Genomic DNA, 15,309 nt, shown 5'->3' with positions numbered 1-15,309 from the left:
GTTGCATAGTGTAGGGGCACAGACCACAATTTCAGCAATGTGTCACTTACTGGGCCGCTTGATGTAGTTTTTGAAAAACAAAAACTATTATTTTATCAGCATGAGATGGTGAGGACTGAAACCTGCTGTCATGTACGTCTCGATATTAATGAACTCTGAATAACTGAGACTAAACCACTAATTGGCATTTTTCTGAACATGAACAATGTACACAGAGCTTCCAATCAGTGGTGTGACCAGGGTAATACAGAGCTCAGGATTCAGAGAACTGGTAGGTCTGCAGCAGAGAAAACAGCAAGCTGAGCAGTAATTGCTACATTTCTAGAATCAGGGTCTCTGTACTTACAGCATGTTACTCTCAGATAACAGAAAACAGTAATAGGTTACCTTTAAATAAAGTAAAAATTCCAGAGCTTTAAGAACTCTGCCACTTTTTCTGATGAGTCATTCCATTGCAGAGGTATTTACATTTGTTGCTTCTGCAGTACAGCATGTGAAGTCTCTGCTTAGGGTTCAACTGGGAACTTCTGTCTTCTCTGGGGCTGTACGTTTTCATCCCTACTTCCCAGACACTGCCAATCACAGCTGTGCAGCATCTGAGACTGCTTGTATATATCAAGGTCTCGCGAGATCAAGATGTAAGGAAGTTGCAAATGTTGCTGCGCTGTAATTAGCAGCGACTGACAGGGTGGGGTGTAAGTGCACTCCTCCCAGTGAAGACTGAAGAAACGTTCAGCTAGTCTGCAAGTAGAGATTTCACATATTGCACTCCAAAAGCAACAAATGTGAATATCTATGTCATGGAGTAACGCAGAGTAAAAAGGAAAAGAAGGCAGAATCCTTGAAGCTCAGGATTTTAACAAGGTATTTCACTCAATTTTTTTTCAGCAAGTGTTATAAGGCCTCTTTAGAAAGGGCATACTCACATGTGACAGGTTTGTGGCGGAAATTTTCCTGTAGAAAAATCAATGTTATATACTTGAGCACAGAATTCTTTGCAACAAATCTTGAGTCTCACATGAGGGTCTCAGCTCACAGACGTCAAGAAATTGCCACTCTGGTATTTATCAGCCACACAAAAGAGAACGGTTATAACTAAAGGGTCGTTTTCACACAAGGTTATGAACTTCAACTGTAATAAGTTCCCACTCAGTAGTCCTTACCTTAAATTCTTCAGTCGTTTCTTCCATCGGCATCACTGTGTGAGTCCTGTGAAAGACTGATTCTCTACACACTACACAGATTTCTTCTGCATCAGTCTTACAATACAGTTTTAGTGGTTCTTGGTGCTTTTTGCACAGCTTCTTACTCTCTTCTCTTTCCTTTGCTGCAATCAGGTCAGCTGAAATCTCCACTACATGTTCCACAATACGATTAGGTCTTAAGAACTTCCACCTAGACACTTTTCGGCATTGAGGGCATGAGAAATTATTGCGAATGCCCCTCCATGATTGGCCAATACATGCTCTGCAAAAGTTGTGACCGCACTGTATAGACACAGGGTCTGTGAAGTTTTCAAGACAAATGGGACAGGTCAACTCATCCTGTAGCTCTTTAACACGATTCAGCTGTGCAGTCGCCATTACTAGGGGAAAGAAAACACCATTATTTCACATTGTAAGAGAATAATTTGTACTCAAATTGCTTGTGAAGCCAATATGCCTGGATAAGTTTATCCCCTTCCCATTGAAGCAAATTTTAGGTTTTTGTCTCCTCTTCCAAGCGCCATGAACACCCCCCCCCCCCTCAATTGACAAAGTCGTACGAGGGCTTGTTTTTGATATGATTAATTTTGCCAATTTAATGGAAAACAGGAAGAAAATTCTTAGCATGTTGAAATAGCAGAATAAAAATACAATTCCGAAGTGGTCTTATTTAATATACGGCGTTTATTATGCTGCTAAAATGACCTAAGTAACAGGTTTGTTCAGATCACTATGATTAAAGCAATACCAAACTTTCTGAAGGAAGTCTGTACCAGGATTTAATAGCTCGAAACTATTTATATGGACATACAGCTCTTTTAAAGACATTCCTGCTACTGAGAAATCAACATTTGAATTGCTATGCAAGTCCGGCTGAAAGACTATTGTAAGCCTGAATTCTTGGTCACTCCAGCTCCATTTCTCACCCAGCACCACCGCCTCCTGCTTGACCGATTACTCCTTTTCCTGAGGTCTCACAGCACAGAGGCTGTTGGTCAAGCAGAAGGCGGCGGCACTGGGAACAGAGCTGTAGTGACAAAGGCTTCAGGTTTACCATATCAATACAAATGTTGAGTTCTTAGTGACAGCGGATTGGCCATGTTAAGGTATTGCAGACTTCAGGAGAGAAGGAGGCGAAGGTAGCACTTCATCCAGGTAAAATTCAAACCCGTGTAAAAACAGCCCGACTAGTTTCTGGTGCAGTGTGCCCCCTTAGGCCAGGGTCACACTTGCGAGTGCAATGCGAGAAACTCGCGCAAGTCTCCCCTCAATACCCGACACTCGGGACCGGAGTGAGCGGCTGAATAGAAATACATACAACCACACACTCCGGTCCCGAGTACCGGCGGCAGTGCTGGGTGTTGAGGAGAGAGCCTTGCGCGAGTTTCTCGCATTGCACTCACAAGTGTGACCCCGGCCTTAGACATGAGATGTCATAGTTTGAGGTGGTGAGGTGGGGTTGAAATCCTGTTAAAGTGATAACAATTTGGGAATGTTAAAATTTATATTTATATATTATACTATGTATAGTGAATGTGTCGCCATTTTCCAAGACATGTAATGTTTTCATTTTTTTTTTTTTTACATTTATTTGATGGAACAGTGTCAGGGCTCTATTTTGGTTTTATTTATACGTAATGATTGCTAATGACATTCCTCCCCCCTCCTTTTTAAAACAAAATTATTTTAATTCTTTTTAGGCCCTGTAGCGTACTTGAACCTGTGATCGCTTGTTCTTTATATTCCAATTCAGCAGCATTGCAGTACATATAGAAAATTACTGCAATGATTCCGGTCTGCCATGGCAATGGGTAAGTAGTAGAGTTGAGCGACTTTGGTTGGATCGGGTTTCGTGAAACCCGAATGAAACTGGTCCGACTCGGGCAAAAAAAGTCGGAGTTTCGTCCGAAACCCGACCCCAATGCAAGTCAATGGGGAATAAAAGATGACATTCATCCACTCAATGCCGACTTTGTCGGACCAGTTTCATCCTACTCAAATTTTGTTTCATTCGGGTTTCACGAAACCCGATCCAACCAAAATCGCTCAACTCAAGTATTATAGTGATCCAGGAGCGAAGCCTGGATCATAAATGGTAGATGATGGCTGTATTACACACAGTCACCACCTGCCTCTAAGTGTAGGTTCACATGAGCGTATAAATAATCATTCAGAGTTTCATCCAGAAAGGTGGGATGATTTTTCTCTCATTTGTTACTTGCATGCAGTCTAGTGATATACTTGTCATTTAATTCTTTCTTCTATGGAAAAATAATCTTTTATTGGGGTCTGTTCCCTCTGCTCCACAGATATACACACAGTGCACGATTAGGCAATTTGTATTTTTGATTATTGAACAACTACAATGCTGTCGGCCAATCCAAAAAGTTAATAAGCCCAAATATTTAAGAAACTAAAAAGAAAAGAAAAAAAATCCAAAGTGAGCAATGCCGCTCGGAGCGCAATGCTCTGTTCAATGCAGTACTGCAAGTTTGTTACGGTGCCACTAGCCAGGGGGTCTGAACGATTACGGTACATTACCACCAGACTTCAGCTTAACTTTATACAGACTGCTGTGGAAACATGGAATTTTGGCTACAGCAACATTGGACACACACTATCATCTGGATTACGGCATCAGACTTTTACCTGTAGACCCAGATGTGGCACCGCACCCAGTACAAGTTGCTATAAGCACTCCCGTTAGCATTTTATAGTGTTATTATTGGGTTACTACATTGGTCACATACTGCATTATATTGGACTCTAACAGCTACATACGCCTACTTGCACTCTATTTTACTATTGTTATTACATAGAAGCATGATGTGAAAGATTTTTTTCTTGTGATTATTTGCAAAAACATTGGCCAGAACAGTAATACATGAAGACCAAACCGGGCTCATTCCACACAAGACTACCTCCATAGATCCAAGACGATTCCATTTAGGTCTACAGCTCAGTTCTGTAGGAAGAGCGATTCTCTTTCAAGATGAAGCCAGAGCCTTTGATAGTGTTGAATGGAACTTAGGGTCCCGTTTCACATAACGACGCACCAGCGATCCAGACAACGATACGACCTGGTAAGGATCGCTGGTGCGTCGCTACATGGTCACTAGTAAGCTGTCAACCAGGCATATCTCTTCAATGACGTAGCCATGACACGGCATTCCGTATGACGACCTCGGCGGTCGTTGGTACCTTGTCACACAGCAGCTATTCTGACGACTCACGCCTGCGTCCCTGAGTTCTGAGTCGCCAAAGTGGTCGTTCGTCGGCGTCAAACACAGTGATGCATTCTGGCCAGCGGAACACGGACGATGAAAAAATGGCCTGGGACATTAGAGCACGATCAGCGATATCCAGCGGGGGTGCAGGTCACCGCTATGTGTCACATGTAGAGAGATCGCTGGCGAGATTGCTGTTGCGTCACAAAATCTGTGACGTTACAGCGATCTCGCTAACGATCTTGTTATGTGAGACGGGGCCTTTACTCGTGTGCATGTCGGATCCCATACTATCCTGGCAGAGAATATAACTGGGTGAGTTTGGGAGGTGGTCTGGACTTTTAAACAATTGGTCTAAGTCTGCGCTGAAGCTTGTGTACTCTCTTACGCCATAGTTCCCCGCTTTACAGGAACAGATTCCCATTATGGATAGATTTAAATATCTGGGTGTAGTTGTGAGCTGTAGACCATGGGATTACTACTCCATTAATCTAGACCCTCTTTAGAACAAAAAGTCAATACCCAGTGTAGCCTTCCACTATTGGTAATTGGCAGATCGAATTAAAATGTTCCTGATGCCACAACTCCTTTATCTCCTTCACAATGCTCCTGAAGTCCATTTTTAGCAAAATCAATACTCTGTTTAGGAAACGTATTTGATGAAAGCAGAATCCAAGAATTTGAAAATAATCCATAAGAGTAAGGATGATAGGGGGCTGGCTACACCTAACCCCTCAAAATGCTGTATTGAATATCAAATGCAACATTTTAAGCAGGGCTGTAGAGTCGATAAGGCAAACCTACAACTCAGACTCCATCATACATGCCTCACATCTGAGCATGTACATAAAGGGCAGCACAGCTTCTTACTTGAAGCCCTGAAAATACTAGAGAAGGGACTTTATATTTATTCTGTCACGACATTACCACTGTTCTTTAGGTTTACCTTTTTAATTGTTCTTGCACTTCAATGTATGTTTAAAAGGGAATCTCTCAGCAGGTTTTTTTTTATGCAATTTGATAGCAGCATGAGGTAGGGTCAGAGATCCCAATTCCAGTGATGAGTCACTTAGTTTACTAAAAAAAAGGGAGAAAAGAGACACAGGATAACATGCACGCAACAGCAGAATGTCCATGTGAAAAAAGGCTTTTATTGACATACAATAGCCAGAGAGATCCAAGTGTACAATAAAAACAATTAAAAACCACAAATGAAACAAAAGTGGGCAGGTGGAGAACACATGCAGTATACAAAGGAAGAAATGTTTCTATAAATAAGTGTTTCAAAAAAATGCATTCACAACAATGCCCTCTATCACCATATAATATGCATAAAATGTTTAGTATAAACATATGGACAATTTGCAGCAGTAAAGTCTGATCAGTCTAATAGTCACTTGTAGGTATGTAAACAATCCAAATGATCACCATGCAAGTCCATAGATGAGGGAAGGCAATTGCTGGATCACATGAAAATTACCTGCAGGTTATCAGCGACACGCTTTGAGTTCTGTGGGCAGTGTGAGTATGCTTAGGTAATTTTCATGTGATCCAGCAATTGCCTTCCCTCATCTATGGACTTGCATGGTAATCATTTGGATCTCTCTGGCTATTGTATGTCAATAAAAGCCTTTTTTCACATGGACATTCTGCTGTTGTGTGCATGTTATCCTGTGTCTCTCTTCTCCCTTTTTTTCAATTGATCTACTTGGCACAGTGTTGCACCCAGTTATCATATTCATGTCATATTTTCCGTGTTGCCCACCTATATACATATATACTTAGTTTAACTAGGCGCAGCAGCTGTTATAGCGTCACAATTTTCAGTTACAGATCTATGTTAACCCTGCCCCACCAGGGCTGTGTCATAAAAAGTCAGTGTTCATTTTGGTGGAGTCTATATAAAAAACAGACCAACTCCTAAAATATGTAATAAACTAGCTGAAAAGTCCAGGCATAGTAACTAATTATGGTTAGTTATAACAAAAATATATAATATATCTGAGTGTAGAGCCCCGCCCACTCCGCATAGCCACATTCACTATAATATCCCACATCATCCCGTCAGCCAGAGCCACCGGACTACTACCCCTAATATCCCACATCATCCCGTCAGCCAGAGCCACCGGACTACTACCCCTAATATCCCACATCATCCCGTCAGCCAGAGCCACCGGACTACTACCCCTAATATCCCACATCATCCCAACAGCCAGAGCCACCAGACAACTACCACTAATATGCCACATTATTCCGTCAGCCAGAGCCATCGGACTACTACCACTAATATCCCAACATCATTCTGTCAGAGCCACTGGACTACTACAACTATTTTTCCACATCATCCCGTCACAGCTGCCGGACTACTACCCCACATCCTCCCGTCACAGCGGCCGGACTACTACCCCTAATATCCCACATCATCCCGTCAGCCAGAGCCACCGGACTACTACCCATAATATCCCACATCATCCCTTTAATAGAAGCCTGGGGTCAGAATCTGAGCGCTCAGGGATTTACCCTAACTTTCATACCAGAGATCCCTTTAAGAGGGAAGATGTGCCTATGGGATGGAGGATGAGTGGTGAGTATATGGGCACGGGAGGGGGATTCATTTCTGTCATGTGCTCTCTGCTCCTTTCTGGGGGGCAGACAATGGCTGGGAGCTTATGTTCCTGGGGATGCTAGATTTCTCCCACCATGTCAGTGTCTGCTGAGGTGTTTGTCGAGTGGGAAAACTGTTGCTCATAGCAACCAATCACAGCTAAGCTTCTTTTAAACAGTTCTGGTGAAATGAAAGTGTCAGGAACACCGCACTGCACTTGCTCACTGAGCCAGTGCGCATGTCCTGAGTACAAACCTGTGCCGCGGGGCAGCAGTGGTGACGATGTGTGCTCCAGGCTCACAGGACCTGTGTCACTGAAGGTAGAAAGCAGTGAAGGACCTACGATCATGTGACTGCAGGGGGGCGGGGTTTAGCATCCTGCTGCTGAAGATAAGTGCAGTATTCTACTACAGGGATCCTCAAATCAGACAAATGGGGGTCATACACAGAGAGGGCAGCGCGGTACCAGAGGGACAAGCAGAGAGTAGTCAGAACGTAAGCAATGAGTCATACACAGAGATAGCAGCACAGTACAAGAGGGGGCAATCAGAGACTAGTCAGGACATAGGCAATGAGTCAGAAACCAGAGAAGCAGATAAACAGTACAGAATCAAGAGAAACTCACAACAGGGGACAGAACCGGGTCAGAACCATATAAGCAAGCTAGAAGACAATCAGAAGGCACAGGTACATAGGGGTCACCACACTCGGCCAAAGGCAAAAGTATAACTGACAGGGATTGGAGTCTCCCAGGGATCTAAGAAGCTCTCCCTGAGCCAAAGAGAGGCTACAATAATTAACCCCCGGCGTGCAGGTCAAAACCTGCACTGGGATCATGACAGAAAGAGTTTTCGTGTTTGGTTGGTGGTTGGTGACATTATCTCACTAAGGCTATGTGCACACATGCGGAATTGCCACGGAAATTTCCGCTGCAATTCCGCAACTCCCTGCCGCGGGAAATTCGCATGCGGAATTCCCACGAAAAACTAACATTTTGCAAGCAAAATTAGCTTGCAGAATGCTAGAGTTTTCCAAGCGATCTATAGCATCTCTTGGAAAACTGATTGACGAGTGTGACCAACCTGTCAAACATAGTGCTTGACAAGTGTGACCAACTTTTTACTACTGACGCTGCCTATGCGGCATCAATAGTAAAAGATAGGATGTAAAAAATAATAAAAATAAAACAATGTTATTCTCACCTTCCGACGGCCCCCGATCTGCTCTGCGGCACTCCCGGCACCTTCCGGTCACCGTAATGCTTTGCGCGAAGGACCTGCGATGACGGATTTTTCCGCTATGCGATTCTGCAGCAGAAAAATCTGCAGCATTAGCACAGCATTGCAGAATCCCATAGGATGGATTTTTTTGCCTTTTCGCGCTTAAAAAACGTCACAAAACGCCAAAAAAAAAAAAAAAAAAAAAAAAAGCTACGTGTGAACACAGCCTAATGCTATGCAAGATGTGCTGAATATTTTGTAATACTAATTTGGGAACGTTCTAAAATGTCCTATAAATATGTTTTGTTCCTGATCTAAAGATCTAGTGACCAGTGCTGTGGAGTCGTAAAGGAGATGAATCTGTGCTGTACTTTATGTACATGCTCAGTAGTGACCAGTGCTGTGGAGTCGTAGATGAGATGAATCTGTGCTGCACATTCTGTACATGCTCAGTAGTGACCAGTGCTGTGGAGTCGTAGAGGAGATGAATCTGTGCTGCACTTTATGTACATGCTCAGTAGTGACCAGTGCTGTGGAGTCGTAGAGGAGATGAATCTGTGCTGCACGTTATGTACATGCTCAGTAGTGACCAGTGCTGTGGAGTCGTAGAGGAGATGAATCTGTGCTGCACTTTATGTACATGCTCAGTAGTGACCAGTGCTGTGGAGTCGTAGAGGAGATGAATCTGTGCTGCACGTTATGTACATGCTCAGTAGTGACCAGTGCTGTGGAGTCGTAGAGGAGATGAATCTGTGCTGCACTTTATGTACATGCTCAGTAGTGACCAGTGCTGTGGAGTCGTAGAGGAGATGAATCTGTGCTGCCCTTTATGTACATGCTCAGTAGTGACCAGTGCTGTGGAGTCGTAGAGGAGATGAATCTGTGCTGCCCTTTATGTACATGCTTAGTAGTGAGCCAGTGCTGTGGAGTAAAGAGTTAGGGAAATTGAGGAGTCGGAGGTTTGGCTTACTGACTCCATAGCCCTGCCGCCCACATAGTTTTATGTGCATATTGTATAGTGAGAAAGCTGCCACTAATCAGTGGTCATGGCGTGATTGGACTAAGGGTACCGTTACACTTAGCGATGCACCAGCGATCCTGACAACGATATGGATCTCTGGTGCATCGCTAAGTGGTCGCTAGTGAGCTTCCACACAGGCAGATCTCACCAGCGACATAGCAGGGGTCGGGGGTCGCTACTTACCTGTCAGATGCGGTGATCCTGACGTCCTCCCGCCCGCGTCCACGCGTCGCTGCCACAAGAAGCCCAGCAGAAAATGCCCGACGAGAAATGGTCCAGGACGTTCTCGCGCCACCAGCGATGAACAACGGGGGAGCCGGTCGGAGGCAAGTACAGGCATAGCGATATCGCTAGCAATATCGCTGCTACGTCACAAAATCGATGATGTTACAGCAATATTGCTAGCGATATCACTATGTGTAACGTGGGCTTTAGATGCACAAAGCCAGTTGTCCTGTAGTGATAGTCTTCTGCTGATAAAACACTGATTGTATTGGAACAGCATAACACAGCCAAGTAAGTGACAACTGCAATCAGGTTATTTTACACTACAAGGCACCCTCAGATTAGCAAAATCTGCTGGAAGATTCCAACAACCCAACCCCCGAAAAAAGGGGTGCCTACAAGTCCCCAATAGGGTTTAGGCAATTCTTTCATCCTTAAGGCCTTCACTGTCTAGCAATACAGTATTTCAATGCATACGATGGCGATGCTCCTGCATATAATGGTTTCCTTTTAAGATCCAGACTGTCTCCTGATCCACTACTTGAAGAAAAACTGGCAGTAGGTTTGGGAGTTGTATTTGAATCCATCTTCAATCTTTAACCCCTTTCTGCCATTCGACGGAATAGTACGTCCAACAGCAGTACCCCCCGATTTGATGAGGGCTCCGGCAATGAGCCCGCATCAAAGCTGGTATGTGTCAGCTGTTCTGCCTATTAACTAGTTAAATGCCGCTGTTAAATGCTGACAGTGGCATTTAAAGGAAACCTGTCACCATTTTTTGCATATAAGCTGCGGCCACCTATAATGCTGTAGATAAGCCACCTATATAACCTGAAAGATAAGAAAAATAAGTTATATTACACTCACCTGGGGTGTTGCGGGTCCGGCGCCTCAAATCGTCAAACGATGACGTCCTCTTCATTGCTTCTGTTGCGGTTCCTGCGCAGGCGTACTGATTTGCCCTGTTGAGGGCAGAGTAAAGTACTGCAGTGCGCAGGGCCTCTCTGACCTTTCCCGGCACCTGTACACTGCAGTACTTTGCTCTGGCGGTGGCTGGAGCCTATATGCGAAAAGTTGAGGTGACAGATTCCCTTTAACGCGTGCTTCCGGCAATCGGGCCGGAATTACGCGAACCGCTGACCCCTGGTCACATGCTCTGGGGTCATCGGTGTACAGGTAATGCAATTATCACCTGAGCAATACTAAGGAAATCATGATCTGTTGGTGGGCCTTGAGGACTGGAGTTGGGGAACCCTGACCTCGAGAATCATAATGGCAGATCAGTTTTAGCATTTAGTGAAACTAGCAAAAAAAGCCAAAACAAAAAACAAGTGTGGGATTGCACTTTTTCTTTTTGCAATTTCACCGCACTTGGAATTTTTTTCCCCTTTGACTAACCGACATGCTAAAACCAATGATGTCGTTCAAAAGTACAATTTGATTTGGTTAAACAAAGCGCATACTGGTGGCCACATGAATCGACTCCAGCTTGGCATGAACTACAATTGTTTTTCAACAATTATAAACCTCTTCATCTACTAATTCTGAACCAACTCCTTCATAAAAAAGTAATCAAATTCTCACCAGATTTTTCAAGCTATTTCTGAGGCCTGAAAAAAATGTTCTGTTCCAAAAAGAGGCACTAACAAAGAAGTCACATTAAAAAAAAATCTGGCTCTATCAGTTATTTTTCAAGCATGCAGTCAGACTATGGACCCCATTTGGTCTGAACTTGGGCTCAAAAAACTCAGACTTATACGATGGCGCCACTCGTACACCTTACAACAAACTCAAGAAAAGATGTCAATCTTCTACTCCTGCTTTCTTACAATATGTCATCCTCAAGGACATACTCCATGAGTTCCTTGCTATCTGGCCAAGAATTTGTGAACCAGCAATATTATTTGTAATATAGATCATAATATTTTCTGGAGTTTTGAGTATACTTACAAGTGGTGTAATAATAGCTTTGCAGTGGTCAAGACTCGAAATGTTTTCAAATGGGTAAAAGAATTACATAGAATAATTGACCCTCTTGACCTCGAGCAGGCATGTTCCCACTCGTCCGCCTCTACCATTTCCTTATCACTACAAGAGACCCACTTCAAACTCTTAACGAGATGATATTAAGCCCCAGTTACACACAGCGAGATCGCTAGCAATATCACTGAAACGTCACAGGTTTTGTGAAGCAGCAGCGATATCGCTATGTCTGATACTTACCTCCAACCGCTCCCCCGCTGGTTATCGCTGATCACGCGAGAACGTCCTGGACCATTTCGGGCGCTTCTTGCTGGGCTTCCTTGGCGCCGACGAGCGATGCGTGGACGCGGGCGGGAGGACGTCAGGATTGCCACATCTGACAGGTAAGTAGCGACCCCTGCTATGTCGCTGGTGAGATCTGCCTGTGTGGCAGCTCACTAGCGACCACTTAGCGATGCACCAGCGATCCATATCGTTGTCGGGATCGCTGATGCATCGCTTAGTGTAACGGTACCCTAACACCCCAGTAAGACTCCATAAAATCAATCCTGACAATTCTCCACTCTGTTGGAGGGGTTGTGGTAGGCCTGGAAATATCCTGCACATCTTTTGGCAATGTCCCAAAATTGTTCCTTTTTGGAGAAAGGTTTCAAACCTTATTGATCTTATCCTAGGAACACGACTTATTTTGTCTCCTCGTCTGGCCCTTCTCTCCCTGGACGCTGATACAATTGATCCTACTAACAGACTACTGATTATGCATATTTTATTAGTCTCTAAACACAATATCGCTTTCCTTTGGAAAAATCCAAAACCCCCGCAAATTAATGACATTATAGACAAAATTAGTCTTCATCGTTCCTTTGAACTAAAATTTGCAAATATGCATGATCAATTTGCCAAACATGCTAGGAAATGGTCCAGATGGCTGGAGTTGTTTACTTAAGGCTGCAACCGGAGTGCACCTGCGTAAGACCCCTTGGGTCTGGGTCTTTTGGTTAGTATAGAGTTAATAGGTTATATGCTTATATAAAAAAAGGGGGAAAAGAGACACAGGATAACATGCGCACAACAGCAGAATGTCCATGTGAAAAAAGGCTTTTATTGACATACAATAGCCAGATGGGTCAATAAAAGCCTTTCTTCACATGGACATTCTGCTGTTGTGTGCATGTTATCCTGTGTCTCTTTTCTCCCTTTTTTTCCATTTAATCTACTTGGCACAGTGTTGCACCCAGTTATATTCATGTCATATTTTCTGTGGTTCCCACCTATATACATATATATTATATGCTTATATACTTACCTTTGCTAGAGTTCATTTTACAATGTGTTTCTGCATTGACATGTTTCATTTTCATGTTATTTTTAGATTTGGACTTTGTTGTCCTTCCTTTTTTCCTTTACTTCTCACCCCCCCCCCCCCCCCCATTTATTGAAAAACCAATAAAAATTTGGAAAAACAAAAGTACAATTTGTCCTGAAAAATATAAGCCCTCACAAGGAGATATTGACAGAGAAATAAATTTTTTTTATGGCTCTGGAAAGAAGGGGAGCGAAAAACAAACGCAAAATTGAAAAAAAGCTCCGCTCATTAAGAGAGGTTAAAGAGTTTGTCAGGGGACTTCCATACCGATAGCCCATCATTAGGATAAGTTGACCATATCTGATCAGTAATACGCAACACCCGGCAATAGTCGGATGTGCCGATATGCTGAGCTGCAGCGCTTCCTCAACTATATAGTGGGTGCCGCTTACAACTGCACATTTGCCCCAACTGATTCAACTAGGGGACGGGGGTGCAGTTTACCGATGTGGCCACTATGCCATTGACATCCAGCTGCCGTCGGCGCTGGTGCTGGATGTTGCAACCCCACTGATCAGATATAGACGGTCTATCCTAAGGGAAAGCCATCAATATAAATGATCCTGGGCAACCCCAGTGCATCACAATAGCACAGGTCTTTCGCGCAAAGCATTACTGGGACCGGAAGATGCCGGGCACATGGTGAGAGGAAAGAGTCCATCACTATTTATTTCAATTCTATTTTTCACAGGTTCATGGTACCCAGGGTCCGAAGGAGTCTCCTCTCCTCCGGACCCTGGGTACCGGCTAGCGCCAGTCATCTCCCAGCTGCGTCGCCACTGACGTCAGTGTGGCCGGAGATGACCCACGGCAACCGTCGGGAGATCAGCGGCTAGCGCCGCTGATCTCCCGACGGTATCAGTGGCGTGCATCCTTTGAATTCCGGACTGCGCCTGTCGTTGATTGGCCGTGACCAACCAACGACATGGGATTTCCATTACAGACAGAATTAGACGAAATATTATATATATATATATATATATATATATATATATATATATATTGTAGGGATTCGACTCGCTTAGGTGCAGCGGGAGACAAACATGAGGCACGTTCCTTTAAAATTTCACCAGGTTTATTACTCCATAAACCATAGACAGCATAACACTGAAATGTAACCTTCACTTCAGGCAAAGGAACAGAAATGTCCGTGGCTTCAGACTCGGACTGAGAGTCTCAGCACATGCTGGGAGCTGTAGTCCTCCCCATATACACTCTCTGTAGTGTCCCACCTGGACACATGGAAGTCTGTCCACACTCAGACAGACTCACTCTCACTCTCACATGTGCCAAACACCTCAATTACATAGCCCTGTAACCACACCCACAGGTGATCACATGGCTATGACATCACTAAAGGTTGTATTGCACATACAGGCTTCCCTGACACAGTGTAACAGAAAGATCAGCAGTACCTCTGCTGATCAATACACCCTGGAGCCTGCATCCCAAGGCCACCCACCTTGAGACCCATAATGGTCATTTAGGACCCTGCTCCTGTTACCACACTGAATGTGCCTGTACACCCGTCCTGGGACACCCACACAGCGCCCCCTAGCTGACATAGTGGTCACTACACCACTAATATATATATATATATATATTTATTCAAACAATGTGAAAAACATATAGCCAGCTCACCATAAAGGAGTTCCTCTTGATGCAGTAATCGGTGTTCACCCTATACTTTGCACGGATCCAGGCAGGGAGTATGCCCCAACAAATAGAAATATGAGGAAATTGGGATCCAGCAAAAGGATGAAAGTTCACCAGATTTGTAAAAACTTCTTCTTTATTAATCCATTATGTCATAAAATGTATAAGGAACTCCAATCAATTAGTAGCATTCCAGCAAGGGACTACATGTTTCAGCACTATGTGCCTTCCTCACGGTCCATGGTATATATATATATATATATATATATATATATATATATATACACATACATACACACACACACACACACACATTACACATACATACAGGCACTTCTGCTTAAAGGGAATCTGTCACCTATTTTTTTGACTATCAGCGGCCGGCACTGCCATCAGGGGCTTATCTACAGCATTCGGTAATGCTGTAGATAAGCCCCCGATGTAACCTGAAAGAGAAGAAAAAATTAGTTATATTATACTCACCAAGGGGCGGTCCGGTTTTGGTCCGATGTGTGTCGCGGTCTGGTGCCTCCCATCTTCATACGATGCCGTCCTCTTCTTTGCTTCCCGTCGTGGCGCAGGCGCACTCTGCTCTGTGCCGGACCTCTCTGACCTTTCCCGTTGCCTGCGCACTGCAGTACTCTGCCCTGCCCTCAACAGGGCAGAGCAGAGTGCGCCTGGAAGCAAAGAAGAGGACGGCATCGTATGAAGATGGGAGGCACCAGACCGCGACACCCATCGGACCAAAACCGGACCGCCCCCCCTCCGGTGAGTATAATCTAACTCTTTTTTCTTATCTTT

General features: G+C 44.2%; 1 protein-coding gene across 1 annotated transcript in view; it reads right to left on the bottom strand.

The window, feature by feature from the left end:
* Window positions 1-15,309, bottom strand: part of LOC141091251 (E3 ubiquitin-protein ligase TRIM39-like) — a 43,181-nt gene that overhangs the window by 26,931 nt on the left and 941 nt on the right. Inside the window, exon 2 of the mRNA XM_073576687.1 lies at window positions 1,164-1,585. Within this exon, the coding sequence (XP_073432788.1) occupies window positions 1,164-1,583 (420 nt within the window). The 5' untranslated portion in view covers window positions 1,584-1,585. The remainder of the gene's footprint in view (window positions 1-1,163; window positions 1,586-15,309) is intronic.

The sequence above is a fragment of the Dendrobates tinctorius genome, unplaced genomic scaffold (assembly GCF_039654945.1).
Source record: "Dendrobates tinctorius isolate UK_male_01 unplaced genomic scaffold, ASM3965494v1 ptg000051l, whole genome shotgun sequence".
Lineage (NCBI taxonomy): Eukaryota > Metazoa > Chordata > Amphibia > Anura > Dendrobatidae > Dendrobates > Dendrobates tinctorius.
The sequence above is the reverse complement of the archived record's forward strand: the minus strand, read 5'-3'. Positions and strand labels throughout refer to the sequence as shown.